Source organism: Canis lupus, chromosome 18 (genome assembly GCF_011100685.1).
Source record: "Canis lupus familiaris isolate Mischka breed German Shepherd chromosome 18, alternate assembly UU_Cfam_GSD_1.0, whole genome shotgun sequence".
Lineage (NCBI taxonomy): Eukaryota > Metazoa > Chordata > Mammalia > Carnivora > Canidae > Canis > Canis lupus.
The window spans coordinates 34,703,246-34,721,068 of NC_049239.1; the positions used below are offsets into that span (position 1 = coordinate 34,703,246).

The following is a 17,823-nucleotide window of genomic DNA, read 5'->3' on the forward strand; positions in this document are numbered from 1 at the left end:
CCAAAAACCTCTCCTACTGATGTTCCTCTAATGTTTAATCCTTGAAGTATGGGATGGTATTTGAGGACGTAACTTAATTGACCTGCTACAACTACATTCTATTGAGGTCTCATGTTTACCTTTTTTTTCTTGGGGGGGGGAGTGATGGGAGCAGGGAGGGGCAGAGGGGAAGAATCTTTGGCAGGTTCCACGCCCAGCACAGGGCCCAACGTGGGGCTTGATCTTACGACCCTGAAATCACGACCTTAGTTGAAATCAAGAGTCAGATGCTTAATCCACTGAGCCACTCAGGTGCCCGCTTGAAGTCTCATGTTTTTTTCTTCTTAACAATACATGTGAATTCCATACTCTTTATTCATGCATATTCAACAGAAATATTTGCCTCAAAAAATAGTCAAGGAAACAATATTCAAGTGAAAGGCCCTGGTTATCTTGTGGGTGCAGTCCTTCTGGAACACTGCCTCAGGCCTCGGTTTTAAAGGAGGGTCGCCTGGGTGGCTCAGCGAGCTCCACATCTAGCTCCATGCCTAGCAGGGAATCTGCTGGAGACTGTCCCTCTGCCTGTCCCCCCTCACACGCACACTCTCTCAAATAAATATTTAAAACAAAACAAAACAAAACAAAACAAAAAGAACTGGTGGAAAGTAGATTAGTTATGGTTAGACAGCCTGGTTCGTAGATCAGATTCACCACTCAGCGCTGGGACTCTGGACAACTTACCTAAATATTTTGAACCTATTTCTTCATTTATACAATGGGGAAGATAATAATGCCATCTCACAGTGGTTTTGAGAATTAAATGAGATGGTGTAAGTTATGTACTAAGTGTTACTAACCTCCTTCCTTCCCTCCCTTGTAAGCAGTACTGGGGTAGAAAAAAAGTCAACAAGCTGTTTGCTGCAATATATATATTTTAATTCAAAGTGAATCGACAGTAATACACCATAAATTCTTATTTTGACACTCACCAAAATAGTCACCTGGAAAACCCGCTTTTTGTGACAAAGTACAGAAGGCTTGGTCACATTTAAATCACTGAGAACTAGAGAGAAATACTAGCGCAAACCGTAATAGACATTACATCCATAAAAATTTTCCCAGTCCTTATTGTAATATTGCACAGTGCAATTGCTACATGGCAAACTAGTGTAGCATAGAAGTAAAAGCAAAAACAAACCAAAGAAAGAAAGCCACAAGTCTAAAATTGTTAAACAGTTAACAGTTCAAACTTAGTAATCAAATCTATCATTGGGTTCATTAAAACAAATCTTCCTACACCTTGCAGTGTATGATTTAACTTTTACTTAACACAAATCAAGATTAAAATTAGTAGTAGAGATTCAAAAAAGTGAAAAGGCTTTGCTACTACAGTAACATATTTAAACACCCTGAAGGAAAAGAAAAGTAAATATCAGGGTATTTGGTTAAAAGAAAAAACACAATAATTTGCAAATTAAAATAGTATGCAAATATGCAACTTGGAAGTCATGCAGTGTTTTATTTAAGAAAGCAGTAAAACCAAAGAAAACTGGTAAAATGGTTTTAAAGAGGGTATAAATCCAAATTCTCTCGTCAATGTTAAATTTAGATGTTAGCAGGATTGACATTTTTAATTTTTAAAACACATCTAAAAGCCCATGATTGGAATCAGTTAAGAGCAATGTACTCAACTAGGGTATGCCTTTATCAAACTTTACTATTATGAAAACATTTACTATCCATTTAACAAGACCATCTGAGTCTTGGTACTGAAATACAGAAAATACGACATTTCAGGGTAGTAAACGTGGCCCTGAATGACAATAAAACTGCGCCAGTTTTGTACCTGTCATACAAACAGAAATCGATCCTTTGCACTTGGTGTTTCTGAAACATCCGCTGCCAGCATTGATTCTTTTCTGAGTGAGCAGATACCAGTGATCTGCTGGACCATATAAATAAAATTAATAAGCTGTGGAGGGCAGCAAGTTTACTTAAATAGTGACTCCATAAATTTGCCATCTGTAAATAATCTTTTAAATTAATCTTAGGCTACTCGTTTTTTTCTGTGTAATATATATATGTATATATATTTCTATTTATATAAAATGCATAGAATTGATTACTAAAAACACTGAAACTTGTGGGGAAAATTAAGTCCTTCATTTTCAGTGTGACTAAAAATGTACTGCTGGTTTTTATTTTATGATCTAATACTGTAATTTTTAAAATCAATTTCAGGCACATTTATTTCATTGATGATTATTAAATAAAACACTGCTTGTGTTAATGGAGTAAAGAAAAGTTTATCCATTATTAGCTTATTGTCAACGCTGCATTAGAGCTGTACTAGTGGTATGCAATTCATTTATCAAAGAAATGCTGTAAATCCAAAACATTTGGAGAGTTTTATACTCAAATGCTTTGTACTGTTTATTCCAGTAAATGCTGTAAGATTATATTCCAGATTTTTAAGGAAAAAAAAAGTTAAGTCAAGCCTGCAAGATACAGCTTTCTCAAGTGTCTACAATGCCAGTATGAAAATAAAAAATTAAGTTACATTGATAAATCCAAGTTTTTTATATGCAGTGATGAGCACAAACATTAATAGAGATAAAATACTGATGCAAATAACACACCCCAAAATAACATATGCAATTATTTTCCATCATTTACAATACAGTAGTTACAATGACACTCCAAACAGAAAAGCAAAGTAAAAAATCAAACCCCAACTTCTATTTCATGTAATTAGACTTATACAGAAATTAGAAGGCTAAATAACAACTAGTTAATCACCTAATTTCACAGCTATCTGAAGTGGCAATCGTTATATAGCAGCTTATCTATGATACATTCAAGATAAATGATACAATTTATTACTTGCCCATAAGCTAAAACACAGCCTGTTTAATACCTTTCCTTAAGTTCCACCTCTACACTACAATATACTTGAGGTCTATGCAAAAAAGTAGCTACCTTTTATATAGGAAATGGATGATTAAGTCTTTGGTGCTGTAAAAGCAACTTCATTTAAACATAACCACCACCATCACCAAAAAAAGAAGGAAAAAAAGGGAAAAAACCCAAGACACACTTCCTAGGAAAGAAAAAGCATGTAATTTCTGTCCCTGACGGAATGTATTAAATAAGCAAACACCACCAACAAGCAAAACAAGTACTACAATGTAAAAATATTTTTAAAAAAAACCCTCTCACATGCATAAATGAAAAATTGCACACAAAGAACTCACATCTTTTCAAGCTTCAATAGTAAATATTCTGCTACTATTTATTAAATACTGCATGGTTTGCCCAAGCTAAGATGAAACCACATCATGAATCAATGAGCATTTTGCATTTTCTTTCATTACCTACTCAAAGTCATGCCTACTGCACCTCTAAACATTTTATTAAATCCAATTATACAGCAAACACTCCCAAAATAAACTTAAGATTGTATTGCAGTTTCACTTAACAGTATATAAAATGCTGTGTTGTGACAGATATCAACTATCCATTAGATACTGAATCAATTTTTCTTAAGCACTACTAACTGCTTGCTTTTCTTGAAGCTAGATCATTCTGAAAAATCAGACAGCAGAATTCAGCTATAGCAAACATGCTGCCCTCTTAGTAAGGAAAAAACAGCTACGACCTGAAATCATACCACACAAAACTCAAAATGAACATTACTCTATCAAAAGAAAACTAAAGAGTAGATCTGAATTTTAAGTGCTGCAGTCCTCAACATTTATATATAGGTAATAACATTAACAACCTCAAATATTTAAGGCACTATGTGTGGGAACGGTTTACAATGCAGCTGAGATTATTGGAACAACATTTAAGAGCAAAGTCTAGGCAACATTTTGCCCATGCAAAGACACATGCAAATGTAAAGAACGATAGCTCAATTTCTTAGGTAAGTGACCCAACATTTATACACTAAGACACAGATAATACAATTCACTTGTATGCTGTAATTCTGACGTATGTGCATCTGTTGCTCTAAGTCTGTACACAGAATGGCTTCCCAAATGTGGATGTGTCTTGCACTAGTTAGAAGGCAATTTTATAAAAAATAGCAGGAGCAAAACTGGACTTCTGCTCCCATAAGTCACCTGTCTAGAGTTACTACATAAGAAGATAACATGACCAAAGACAAGTTATACCAAATGTGCAAAACACATTAAAAGTGAATTTTTTTTAAAGCTCAAAGTTGTTTAAATTGCACCCAAGTCTACATGATTCAAAAATAATTTTCTTGTGCCATGGCTAATATTTATTAAATACCATGTTTTTATTTTTAATCAAATGTTTATATCATTGAGCTTCCTCAATATACTCTTTGAGTTTTCACATATATGGATACTGGCTGAGTTTTGTTGGACTCAATGGAAATCCAGTATATGCAGGTGATGCTGCAATGTAAGAATGTGGTGGGAAGATTGGTTTGTACTGAGTCTGATGAATGGTTGGGGATGGTAACAGACGGGGATTTATGCCCACTGGGACTTGGTGAACTATGCCACTGGGATGAGAGATATTGTAAGTTGGATGCTGTAACATAGGTCTTGAGGTACATGGAGAGGCTAAGAGGTGGGCCACTGGTGCAGCACTACTGAGGGTAGCTGATGATGGGTATGGAAGTAGAGTAGGCTGTCCTCCAAGATGCGCACTTCCAGCCAGATGGGCATGCACGGCTGTGTGATTGGGACTTCCATGGGAAAGAGTGAATGGATTACTGGTAACACTAGTAGGTATATAAGCTTGCTGCCTTCGATGTCCGAAGTTTCCATTCCACTCTTGATGCCCAGATCCAAAGTGCTGAACCTATCCAAAAACGCAAACAAAAAAAGACAGAATATATATTTTATCAGTTAAAAAGCAAGGAAGAAAGGGAAATTACAAGACACTCTGTAAGTGATAATCCACAGAGGATCGCTCAGGTCTCCACTTCTACTAAGCACAGAGAAGAGTAAAATATCAATTTATACATATTAATATTAAACATTTTAATATTATACTTATTAATATTAAACATTTTAATATTTATTGCTATCTGTTGTGATAATATTAGCATTGCCACTACTACTGCTAGCAGTATCACTATCATCTTCCCATCACTACTAATCACTACCACTCGTGGAACACTTATTTTATGTATGGCTAATATAGTACATATCTGACATTACTTAATTCCAAAATGACCCTCTGTTATTATTCCCATTAACTGTGTTCCACATTTGTAGAAGAGACCTGGCCAACGTAATATACATACTACCTGGTAAAGCCAGGATTTGAACACGGGTCTGATTCCAAAACCTATTATCTTTTCTTTCCCAAAGTGAAACACAACTGCTGAGCATAGCACTGACCAGGTGGAAATTACTCAATAAGATAGGACTGTAACCACAACTAACACAACAGACGCAGCCATCAATCCTTTAGTGTGCATTCTGAGTGGAAGGGTCTAAAATAAAAGACACACGAAAAAAATTGTTTAAGAGAATCTAGAAGCCTAATCTTTCTGAAGAATTCAGGTTCTATGGATAATCTGCCTCATTATCCTATTATGAGGCCAATTTCTCTTTAGTCACATGGGATGATGAAAAGGCATACATTTTTCAAGACTGTGTAGTTTCAGAATCTTTCTTTCCCTCCAAATGAAACGCTGCTCATTTTGAACCCAAAGACTCTAACAGCTTCACAAACATACCTGACTGAAGTTCAAATGCTGCTGCTGGAATGCTGATGTCAGTTTCTGCTGACGATTACCCACCGTGGAAGGCTGGTTTAATCTCCCGGGAGCGGATCGGCCTTTTATCAATGGCTGGCATATAGAATCTGGCAACGAATAAAACATTAGACAACTGATGCTCTTCCCCTTCTTATATTAAAGTTAGAAAGGTCTTCAGATATTTTACACTGTACTGATCTGACAACCTTAAAATTAAATACAGAAAAGATATCTCATGGTTTTCAGCACTAAATGATAATAGAAAAGATTTCCTTTCTGTGACAGATTTGGCAAGATTAATTGGAAATTCAGAGATGACTGTGGCAATGTTGTTCTCTAAGGTTCCCAAATTAAGAATTTTTAAAGGGATAATCAGGGAAATAGGGCAGACTCAGTTTACCTGTGTTTGACATATGCTCATCGGCATTTAATCCATTCTCTAGTCCCATTGGTGGCACCACAACAGTACAAACAGCTGGTTTGGTTTCTGTGTTGGCAGAGGTTACCAGTTCTGTGTTTTGGTGAGCGTCCTCCACAAAGCTGCTCTCTGCAAAGGGACTGTCATGTCCGGAAGAGTCTGATGTTGGAGAGCCATCCACAGTATCACAGCCACTTTCCTGTTCTTCATCTGACATACTACAACAAAGTATTTTTATGAAGAATATGTTTTTCAACATTACATCTAAAGTTAAGTACTATCCAGGCTCTAGTAAATTAATGAGAATCATATTCAATTATTCGTATCAATTATAACTGCTACCCTGCCCAATAACATTTTTTTTTCATAGACTTTCTAAACACTCGTATTAGTTCTCTACTCAGACTGTTAACCCTAATTCTATCCTGTTTAGGTACATCATTCTGGCACTTACATTTTCTCTCCTTGCCTTTTCCACTTGATTATTAGTTCATAAAATTCTACTTCATAAATTCCTGAGAATCTCATCAAGAGACTATAAAACATGCACTATTCTGGATAATTTAAACAAAATGTAAAAAACATAGAATCACGTGAGACCTGGATATTTCAGTCTAAATTCTAATGTTAGGATTCGTACCTGTAGTGGTAATTGGGGTCCTTTTAACTAAGCAGCTATCTGAAAGGTCCTTCCCATCTCTCCAAGGGCCTACCCAGAATCCCGTATTTCCCTTCTCTTCCTGGCTCCCTCAGACTATGATAATCTCTCCCCTCTTGGAATTCCTACAGCACTTATAGTCTCTTTTTTTTTGTTTTTTAAGATTTTATTTATTTATTCATGACAGACACACAAAGAGAGAGGCATAGACATAGGCAGAGGGAGGAGAGACAGGCTCCACGCAGGGAGCCTGATGCGGGACTTGATCCCCGGACTCCAGGATCACACTCTGAGTCAAAGGAGTGTGATCAACCACTGAGCCATCCAGGTGTCACTGACTTATGGTCTGTTTTAGTCATTCATTTCATACTTAACAATTTGAAGCATCTCTTTTTATCTATCTATCTATAAAATTTATATATATATATATATATATATATATATATTTAGTCACATATATAAACTGCCAAACCATATTATAAGCAATTTGCAAAAAGACATGTTAAAACTTCTTTACATCTTCCAAAGTATTCAATACCATGTTTCCTGACTAAGAAAAAAAGAGAAAACAAATATACAAAATTAAGACTTAAAGGTTTTTCAATTTTTGTTTCCACTAAAAAAAGAATTTCTAAAAATTGAGATCAAACATGTTTCACTGAGATTTTCATGGCTTATCTTTTAATGTGTTGGTATATCATGCTGGTGAGGAAAGGCTCACTACTTTAGTGGCAATGCATGTCCCTGGCCAAAAAAAAAAAAAAAAAAAAGAGTAGGAAAGGAAATAAGGATAAAACCATGCAAATCAATCACCAATGAGAGAAAAAAATCATATTGGATACTTTACTGACAGTAGGTTTTACTACTTTATTATGCAAAAAATTCCTCTTTTATTCTGCTTAAATGTTTATTTTGCTATATGTTCTTATTCTAAATTTAAGTAATAATTCTAGTCTACGGAGAAGTTGACATGGCTTTTTCTAGCCTTTCAAAAACAAATGCTTCTTTAAACATCATTTATTAGAACCTCAATTTTCCTACTTAAGATGTGTTCTACAAACAAAAAATATTACTTAAAACCAAGTTTCTTAAAAAAAGCGATTTTGTTAAATTGTGTCCAAGAAGAGAAGCCACTGTGGTAAGCTGACAGTACTTATTAACATAACCAATAAAAGAAATCACAGGCTTTTTAGTAGACCTAATATTTATGGCATACTACCACTGAAAGTCCTTTACCTGTTCGGTCTCTTGCAAGGGGATGGGCTGGACTGCCCTGAGGAGCTGGTGCTCAGAGTACTATCAGGACTACTTAATGAACACATCCGATCTATATTCAAAGTGCTCTGGCAAGCTTCACAATCCAAACTATCTTTACATCTAGTGAAAGAGGGATGGGAAAAACAAGGGTCAAAAATGAGAAGTAGCCAAAATTTACATTATTTATTTAATGAAGGCTGGGAAGCAGTTCAGAGTGACCTACATTGACAAAAAAACTAAAAGCTTACTAATACAGAAGAAATGCGATAATCATCATGTTAATTGCTATTCAGGATGTTTACTCCAAAGGACACAGAGACCAGGGGTTAAGTCCCAGAAAGTTTTTTTCTCACCACACCAGAGGGCGCCATCACTATTTAACGATACAGTATAAACACAAGGAACTGCTTTTGGCACTTACTCTCTGAGTGAGTGTCTCTGCGACGTCTCCTCCTCATCCGTGTCACTGCTAATAGTAATCACACTCACTGCAGGGCTTGGGGAGTCAGCAATGATGATGGTTTGCCGCTGTTTGTCTGAAACTGATGAATCAGAGTCCTGCTGGACAGATGTTTCACAACAATCTCTTGCCCCTCCTTCTGAGTTATGATTGTCCTGTGTTTCTACACAACGTACTTCCTCGACATCTTTCCCATTTACTATCTTTGGAGAAATAAATGTTGAATGAGGGACATTCGTATTCTGCAACGAATTACTCCTGTAATTAAAGGAATAATGTGTCATTTCTATAATCAAAACATGTACCTAACATTTTCCTAAGATACCTAGTTAAAATCAACAACACGAAGCTTCATTTGTTCAAGATCATGTATATCATATGCTAACATATAGATCATTTCATAAATATCTCTAGAAATATCAGTGTAGATTGCAGTTACATACATTAAAATTGGTCATTTTTCGGTTAAATGTGATATCTGAATGTCTAAAATTATATGTAGATAACAAATCAAAAGGGCAATAAAGACAATCTTACCAACTGAAAGCATTTATTTCCTCTCTTCCTGGCTCCCATTCCATTAGTTTTACCAAAATACCTCTGAGAAATTGAGAAGGGAGCTGGCTTAGTGTTTGTAACAAAGCTATCAAAGAGGTCATTTTGAATAAAACAGAGTGACCCTTTAGTGTACATGCAAAATTTACTTTAAAGATTATTTTTCAAAATGAAGAGGAAAGTTAAAACATTGATACCAACCTGTTCTGGCACAGTTTATTTTTCTTTGCAGTGGCAGGCTGAGGCCAGACGACATGTGCAATGCCCACACTAATTGGCTGCGGGGCTGATAAAGTTATCTGATTGGTTAGAAGAGGTTGTGGCATCACTGAGCTATAATGATTACTGTGTGAAATCATTTTCCTAGGGAGAAAGTTTAGGGGGGAAAAAAAAAAAACTGAATCCCTTCTAAACCAAGATCTACTTTGCAAACTTCACAAACAAGTATTTTTGTTTTTAACTTACCCCCAGTCTCCAAGCCTTTGTGAACCAGCCACCCCCTCAGAAGTTAATGCAGTAGTAGCAGGAGCCATGGGTGTTACCTGCTGCCAGGCAGGTACGAGCATCTGCTGTGTCCTGCCAGACCACGTCTGCTACCACAAAAGCAAAAGAAAAGCTAGTTAAGTTACAAGTAATTCATCATTACTACACCTTAAGATCAAAAATATATTAAAGTAAACAATCATTAATAACTATGTAAAACTTAAGGCCAATAACTACAAAGATCGAATTCCCATCCAGATCATTTTTACTATTTCTCAACAGCACAGGCTTTTGATCATGTGGATCAGTGCCCTTACTGGAGTATAAGGAGGACAGCACATATGCAAAAATAATTTTTTATTACCAACCTGAGAAAGAACTCCTGGTCGGATCTGTAGTGGCTGTACAGCTGGGGCCTGTGTTACAAGTGGAACTGTATTATCTACTCTTATTGAATAACTAGTGGGTTTACCATGTGTTGCAGGAATACCTGTGAAAAAGTAAAAAAAAAAAGGTTCTTAAATCAAAACTATTTCTGAGTTAACTTACAAAGCTCTTTTAAAATTCAGGGTGCCTTGGTGGCTCAGTCTAAGGTTAAGTATCCGCCTTTGGCAGGAATCAAGACTCGCATCGACCTCCTTGTTCAGTAGGGTGCCTGCCTGCCGCTCCCCCTCTGTCAAATAAATAAAATCTTACATTAAAAAAAAACTGTTAATTTATAAGAATTGCCAAAATTCTGATTAGGATTTTAAAACCATCTTCTACATAAAAATGTTCATGACACTAACAAAGCACAATCTATTAGGAAAGTGAGGTTCTTTCTATCTACACTTGGTACATCATTCCAAAAATTGATATAAAGCTAACTCCTGCTGCTGCTTCAAAATGCATACCACCATGTTGAATCATTTATTTGTCTTGAAACTTCCCATTCCTTTTAAAGTTTGCTATTCTAGCTTTATTTCCTTTTCAAATAGTTTTGTCACTATGAAAAAAGACATGGAAAAGTGACTCTAGCCCAACATCCTGATCTTCTAGTAGGTAAATGTTCATCATTTCATATAAAGTTATCTGTGCTTAGTATTCTCTTCTTAAAAACTAAGAGGATAAAAAAAAAAAAAAAAAACAAAAAACTAACAGGATCTTACACTCTTGGCACCAAAGGGGGAATGTTATAACTTCACACTTCAATGGCCATGGTGATGGTTTACATGATTCAAGAAAATTCAGGGATGACACACTCATTCCAACTTCCAAAGGAAAAACAAAAACAACTTATTATGCCTAATATGATGATACAGCTAAGCTCTGACCAATGAAGCTTACTCTACTAGTATTCCTAGTAGAAAGCTGCTAGAACTCCAGGACAAACATGTTTCACTTTGCTTACCCACTAGGAAAATTAGAAAGCAGGCCTGCCAGTCATGTTAATCCTGTTAAGTGATCTTAGGTGTTTCTGATCAACCATAGGAGAAGAATATTACAATTGTTTTCTTTTACTATTGAAAAATAACCTTATACTTTCATTGCACAAATATAAGTATTAATCCTGAAGAGAATGTTAATTTGTGTTTATTTTTCTTCATAGAGGGTTTTATCCTACTATCAGGGCATTCTACCCTCGAGCTCCACCTAAAAAGGGATTAAGTTTAACAAAGACCTATGGATAATTTTTTTAAGACTAACCTTCTTACCTTTCCAAAAAATCATGTTTTGATTGGCAAATTCTCCAAGAAATGGAATATAAGCACACTCAGGCGGTGTAGATATATGGCAGCAATAGACCATCTCATCAGAGAAAAAAAGCAGAATTCATTTTGACAAGGATGAAAGGACAGAGCAAATTCTCAAATCCCAACAAAAATTGTGTTGCCCTTAAATTCTCCTCCTAATTGATGCCTTATAATGAGAAGAATTCTCCTATTATCTTCTCTCCTCATGAGGTCTAAATTATTTTTATCAAATTCAATGTTGGTGAAGATTCAAATTTTCTACGGAGTTATTAGGCTAGCTAAAAACGTCACCATTGTTTGATCAGATTTGCTTTAATACCTGCACAGCAGGGCACAAAAGCTTAAAAGGTTGTTCTAGTACAACCGGAGAATTTTGTTGGAATGTATTTGATTCTAAAATAGTTTTCATCCAGAGGGGATGAATAAGTAGCTCTTCAGACTGCCAAATAATGTTAAATGCTTGTTTAATATATACTCAAATCTGTTAAATAAAAGCTTGGCTAAGTCTTTCTCAACCTTAAAAAGGTATAAAGTTATGGATATAGTACCTATATATCTATACCTATGTGTATTATGTGTAATACGGAAAATATATGAAATTCATGATGAACCTAGACACTATAACCCAAAATAAAAAATGTAAAGTGAAGTGGAATAGACATAAAATTTATTTAAAAATACAGACTGTAGCAGTGCCATAACTGCCACCCAACAGCTGCCCAACAAGCATTTAAAATGTTTCTTCAGGGCAGCCCCGGTGGCGCAGCAGTTTAGCACCACCTGAAGCCCGGGGTGTGATCCTGGGGATCCGGGATCGAGTCCCGCGTCGGGCTTCCTGCATGGAGCCTGCTTCTCCCTCTGCCTGTGTCTCTGCCTCTCCCTAGCTCTCTCTGAATAAATAAATAAATCTTTAAATAAAATAAAATGTTTCTTCAGAATGGAGTGGTGGCACATTATGAGGGAAAGTGGTAAAAAGATCAAATTGGGATTTTCTACAGAAATACTAATGCAGATTAGAGAGAAAGCTTTCATTTTTAAGCAGATACTATATACTAAGACAAGAAACAACAAATCAACATATTCATAGAGCCTACATGTCCTGCTACAACTGTACCTGTTACATAATCTAATAAGTATTTTGCTTTGTCTTACTGTTAATTCTAATTCCAAAATATTGTTCTGGACATTTAAAATTAAGGTTAGTGAGTTTGAGAGGATCTCTTTTCCTCTGTTATCCTTATTATGAACGACTCATATAGCTGTTGGCACATGTATAGAAAGGATACTAATCTTTTATTAATTATAGGTACATTCAAAGATAAAAGATTTGTCAGACACCACATTGAATGTTTTAAGAATGATGCCTGTGTTTAGAAATGTGTCTCACAAGCCCCTTAAATTTTGCTAAAAACAGAGGGCAAGCTCTGAAAAAAGAGCTGCCATTCTAAATCCTGATGAGATACCCCACACCGTAGATGAGTGACCCTCAAGCTGACTATGGCACACAGGGGAAAATTATTAGAACTTCAGAATCTGGAGAGCCTGGGTGGCTCAGTGGGTTACATATCTGACTCCTGGTCTCAGCTCAAGTCTTCATCTCAGGGTCATGAGGTCAAGCCCCTACTGGGCTCCACGTTGGGCATGGAGCCTACTTAAACATAAAAGAACTTAATCTATTTATTAGTACAGAGTAAAAAGTCATCCAAGTGAAAATGCATCAGTCAAGACCCCACTTACATGATAACTGATTTAAAAATAAAAAAGCACCAGTGTTGGGCACTCAAGTATTTGGTAGAAGTAAAAGGTCTCCCACTCACTACCAAGTAGTGCACGTCAGCCATGCTTTGGGGTCACTGGGGGATTCCGTGCTGATGAACCTCTTGCTTTAAGATGGAACCAGATTAAAGCCTAGAGGGACAAAATGCTAGGGAAAGATCTGGAAAATCACATTTTATTCTTGTTCCAGCTGGAACATTTCCTGCTACTGTCCTTTCAGGACCACTAACAAATTCCCTGGTTCGAGAATTTACAGTGTCTTCCAAGACATTCTGCCGCTCGTCTCACTTGAGGCTTTGATTTGCTTTTTATCTAAAAAAGGGACATACTCTGGGCAGCCCGTGTGGCTCAGCGGTTTAGCGCCGCCATCAGCCCAGGGTGTGATCCTGGAGAACCGGGATCGAGTCCCACGTCAGGCTCCCTGCATGGAGCCTGCTTCTCCCTCTGCCTGTGTCTCTGCCTCTCTCTGTGTGTCGCTCATGAATAAATAAATAAAATCTTTAATAGATAGATAGATAGATAGATAGATAGATAGATAGATAGATAAGGGACATAATTTAAATTAGTCAAAATCGATCTCTCTCTTTTTGAAACCCAAAGTATGAGCAAAGAACAAGACTAAGATTTGGGGATGGAATTCCTTTGACCAAAAGTTCTCAAGTCACTTTACTGTCTAGTAAGAAAGGGCAGATAAAAAGGTACTTATCTAAACCTCTGGGGCTGTGATAACCACAAATGGACAACCCACAGCTTTCCAAGCTCGTTAATTTCCACTACGGTGTTTCATCGTGCTAGGCTCTACAGGAAATATAATTATCATATGACCTATTTTGTTGGTGATGATTATTTACGGGGAGCTCCAGTCAAGGGAGGAGTGCCACTGGTCTAAGGGCTACCGGCCATCTTAAATTAAATTCAAAAGTAGTGCTAAATGTATCAAAAACTATGCAACATATTTAATTAATAGATGCCTAAATTTGTTTGAAAATAATGTATGCCTAAATTCAAAGTGTAATGTAAATCAAAGAGTACCTTGAATAGCTGGGGGACAGATAATCAGAGTCTGCTGAAAAGCATCACCACAACCAAAATGAGCAGTTCCAGCCTGCAGAGGAATTCCATGGTGCACCACTGAATGAGCAGACGTGGTTAATGCCTGAAAGGACCAGCACAGGTGGCATTACCCTAAGCAGCCTTCTAACTGTTACACGCATGCTTTACAAATACAATTCAAATATACTTCTTAAAAACATAATTCTATGATAAAAATAGACCTAGGAACAGATTTTACTCTACTTTTCGTTGAACTGCTGCACAAAAAAGGCAGGTAGAGGATACTGACACAGTAATAGGTGATAGGAAATAAATGAACTTCAGCAGATATGCTCCAATTGTTACTCTGAAATATCTGAAAATTTCACAAGATAACCACAATGAGACCCTCACCAGCATGTGACTTCTAACTGCTGACACCACAAAAGCAAAATGAGCAATTATAAAAAAAAGTATAAATTATTAAATACTTTAAGTTCTTACCTGATTTCTTAATGTGCCAATTTTAGTAAAATTTGCTGTCAGATTAGCAGTATTGCCTGAAGCAACTGGTCTTAAAAGTGAAGTTTTATTATGATTATTTGTGTCACATGAATTTGGGTGGGACTTACAAATATCCATAATATGAAAACAGGACTTTACACTGCAAAATAAGGGAAAGGTAATTGTAATATTATCTAAATGTTTAGAGCAGTTTAAAATTTAAATTTCCAAAAGAAAAAAATTCTGATTTGAGTTTAATCTGCATATTTCCAATACTACTTCTACCAGAAAAACCTACAAAAGATTGAATTTTAAAGCAAGTGAAAGTATGTCTTATATCTGCAATATTTTCTAAGACCTAGTAGAAAGTATACTAAGCAATAGTAAGCATTTTTTGACTAGTACACTATTATTTTGACCCCTGCCCTAAATAATTTTTCCTAAATTTCTAGATCTCTACATTCCTAAACTACTGGTATAAAGTATACAGTTATCGTGTTATTTCAAAGTGCTTATAATATGGAAATCATTGTATATTTTTAAGTATTGGGGAGGGGGGTGGGGAGAATAGTTGAGATTTATAAAAATACCAATTTTAAGGATAATCCACAATGTAAACTGGTATGTCCCTATACTTTCTTCAGTCATCTGAAAATATTAGTATCAGTCATTAAATAATATTAAGTTATATTAATACATTAAAATATTTTTAAATATTTAAAATATTAAAAGAAAAGGTGTGGGGCTCAAAGAATCCATAAGATTTGTCTAAGGTAACTGTGATAAGACCTTCTCACTTTCAACAAATATTTTTCTCCACTAACCCATAAAAACCTTCCTTTCCTTCCACAACACAAAGAAGCTGTGGGCAGGGAAAGCAAATGGTATGGGAAGAAATTAAAGAGAGTTTGCAGGGCTCAAAAAAGAGTGGAAAACTGTTAACACTTTCTTTTATTTATATATATATATGCCTAGCTTTATGGTAAGAATGTCCTATAAAAACAAAATCACTCAGTCATTTCAGTACAGTATTTTGGGAAAAGAACATTAGAATGCAACTCAGGGGATCCCTGGGTGGCGCAGCGGTTTGGCGCCTGCCTTTGGCCCAGGGCGCGATCCTGGAGACCCGGGATCGAATCCCATGTCGGGCTCCCGGTGCATGGAGCCTGCTTCTCCCTCTGCCTGTGTCTCTGCCTCTCTCTCTCTGTGTGTGTGTGACTATCATAAAAAAAAAAAAAAAAAAAGAATGCAACTCAGATTTATATTCTGGTACTATTACTAGCCTATGTGAATTTGACCAAGTTAGCTTGACCTCTTTTGACCCAGTTTACTTTACACTGAATAAATATATTGAAGCATCTCTTTAACACACTAATTTTCTATAGACTCTTAGTATTATTTCTCTAGATCATTTTTAAAAGATTATAAAGTAACATACTGGTTGCTATGAGGGAAGTCTAGAAGATGTTTCATATTAACAAAAGGATGGTTCAGAGTCTCAGCTGGAGTAATTCTTAAATCTGCATCAATCAGCAACATTTTCTTCAAAAGACTAACAAATTCTCTTCTATCAGCTTTCTCAGCCAAAAGATCACTTCCTTCCAAATCCATCACTGTGTTCACCTACAAAATCAAATTTCAAGTTGTCAGAAAAATAAGCCACAGAAGGAAATATATGTTAAAGATTCACAGTTTAAAAAAAAAATAGGGGATCCCTGGGTGGCTTAGCGGTTTGGCGCCTGCCTTTGGCCCAGGGCGTGATCCTGGAGTCCCGGGATCGAGTCCCACATCAGGTTCCCAGCATCCCAGCATGGAGCCTGCTTCTCCCTCCTCCTGTGTCTCTGCCTCTCTCTCTTTCTCTCTCTCTCTCTATGTCTATCATAAATAAATAAATCTTAAAAAAAAAGAATTAAAAAAATATATAAATAATAAAAAAAATGCCTCAACATAGGAAAGAACAGAGAACTACACTTATTTTGAAACAAGAGTGAATAACTGAGTTTAACAAATTCACAAAATGTTTCAAGGTACCAACTAAGATTCAAAGCAAGGGGAAAAATTTTTAACAAATACCCATTTCTGACAAAATATAAGGAAAAGAAATTTGGATAGCTAGGATTTTCCCCTCTTAAAGAAAACACTTTTTACTAAAGCATAGGGACGGTACAAATTAAATACTTCATAAAGACAAATGCAATTTAGTTCCTCAGAGGCTGAAATATTAGAATCAGTTTTGTTGGAAAAGCTTAAATCCAGCAAGCACTCTATAGTCATTTAGAAGATGATTAACATGTGGTGGCACCCTCGGCATTTTCAAGTCCATACCATAAGCATACAAGATAACAAGCGTGACTGTGATACTTACATGCACTATATCATCCAGACTGTTGAATATGTACTTTCTGGCTTCTTTAGACTTCATTCCTGTCTCTGCTTCATGTTCTTCTAGTGTCTTATTGGATATATCAAAAACAGAAAATAATATATTATTATCCACCATTTGGAAATTCTTTATTCCTTTAGTTCTGGTACATTTAGTCAAATACACTGAATATTCTAAAGTAAGGAATTTCAAAAGAATAACTATCAAAAATGTACTTTTTAAAAGTACAAAAAATGAGAAGAGTTTGGTTCAGGGGTTGTGTGTGTGTGTGTGTGTGTGTGTATAATTAACTGGTTATAAAGCTAATCAATGAGATGATCTACTAATTCCTCAAAAAGCCTAGAAAAAAAAATTAGGTACTTGGGTTATTAAGTAAATGGTGAAATTTAGTCCCTGTCCTATAAAGCTTAATAATGGGAAACTGGGTAGAGAAGATGAAACGCACAACACAAAAATAATTACATATATAAAATTTTAAAAACTATTTAAGAGGAGTTAGTAATTATGTTGCCAGGTTAAAGAATGAGCTAAATTATTCAGGGAAGGGTTTTGTTTTCCCATTAGAAAAAGAAGGGAGGGGTCAAAAATGAAAATTCAAAAGAAGAAATATAGTAAAATAAAAATAGGCATGGAGAATATTGTCCACACGAGGCATCTTAGAAAAAATGTTTTTCTAATTTTTTTTCATGAATTACCTTTAATCTCCAACCAGAATGAGAAATCTCTGTTTCTCTGCAAAAAAATCTTGTGGATTTTGTGCCCACATTTAACAACTGTTCTCCTGGTAAACCTTGAGTCTGAGAAATATATCGAATCTGAAAAATAATTTATAATAAAGAGTT

General features: G+C 35.8%; 1 protein-coding gene across 6 annotated transcripts in view; it reads right to left on the reverse strand.

Annotated features, from left to right (window-relative positions):
* Window positions 1-893: 893 nt before the first annotated feature.
* Window positions 894-17,823, reverse strand: part of HIPK3 (homeodomain interacting protein kinase 3) — a 92,223-nt gene continuing 75,293 nt past the window's right edge. For 3 of the 6 annotated variants that reach the window (XM_038563067.1, XM_038563069.1, XM_038563070.1), the window contains exons 4-17: window positions 17,677-17,796; window positions 16,964-17,050; window positions 16,037-16,221; window positions 14,599-14,758; window positions 14,095-14,218; window positions 9,922-10,043; window positions 9,536-9,663; window positions 9,272-9,433; window positions 9,053-9,115; window positions 8,477-8,773; window positions 8,035-8,175; window positions 6,123-6,358; window positions 5,702-5,829; window positions 894-4,815 (exon numbers count right to left, since the gene is read on the reverse strand). In XM_038563067.1, the coding sequence (XP_038418995.1) occupies window positions 4,339-4,815; window positions 5,702-5,829; window positions 6,123-6,358; window positions 8,035-8,175; window positions 8,477-8,773; window positions 9,053-9,115; window positions 9,272-9,433; window positions 9,536-9,663; window positions 9,922-10,043; window positions 14,095-14,218; window positions 14,599-14,758; window positions 16,037-16,221; window positions 16,964-17,050; window positions 17,677-17,796 (2,430 nt within the window). In that variant the 3' untranslated portion in view covers window positions 894-4,338. The remainder of the gene's footprint in view (window positions 4,816-5,701; window positions 5,830-6,122; window positions 6,359-8,034; window positions 8,176-8,476; window positions 8,774-9,052; window positions 9,116-9,271; window positions 9,434-9,535; window positions 9,664-9,921; window positions 10,044-14,094; window positions 14,219-14,598; window positions 14,759-16,036; window positions 16,222-16,963; window positions 17,051-17,676; window positions 17,797-17,823) is intronic. The other 3 variants (XM_038563068.1, XM_038563071.1, XM_038563072.1) reach the window with 3 other exon arrangements.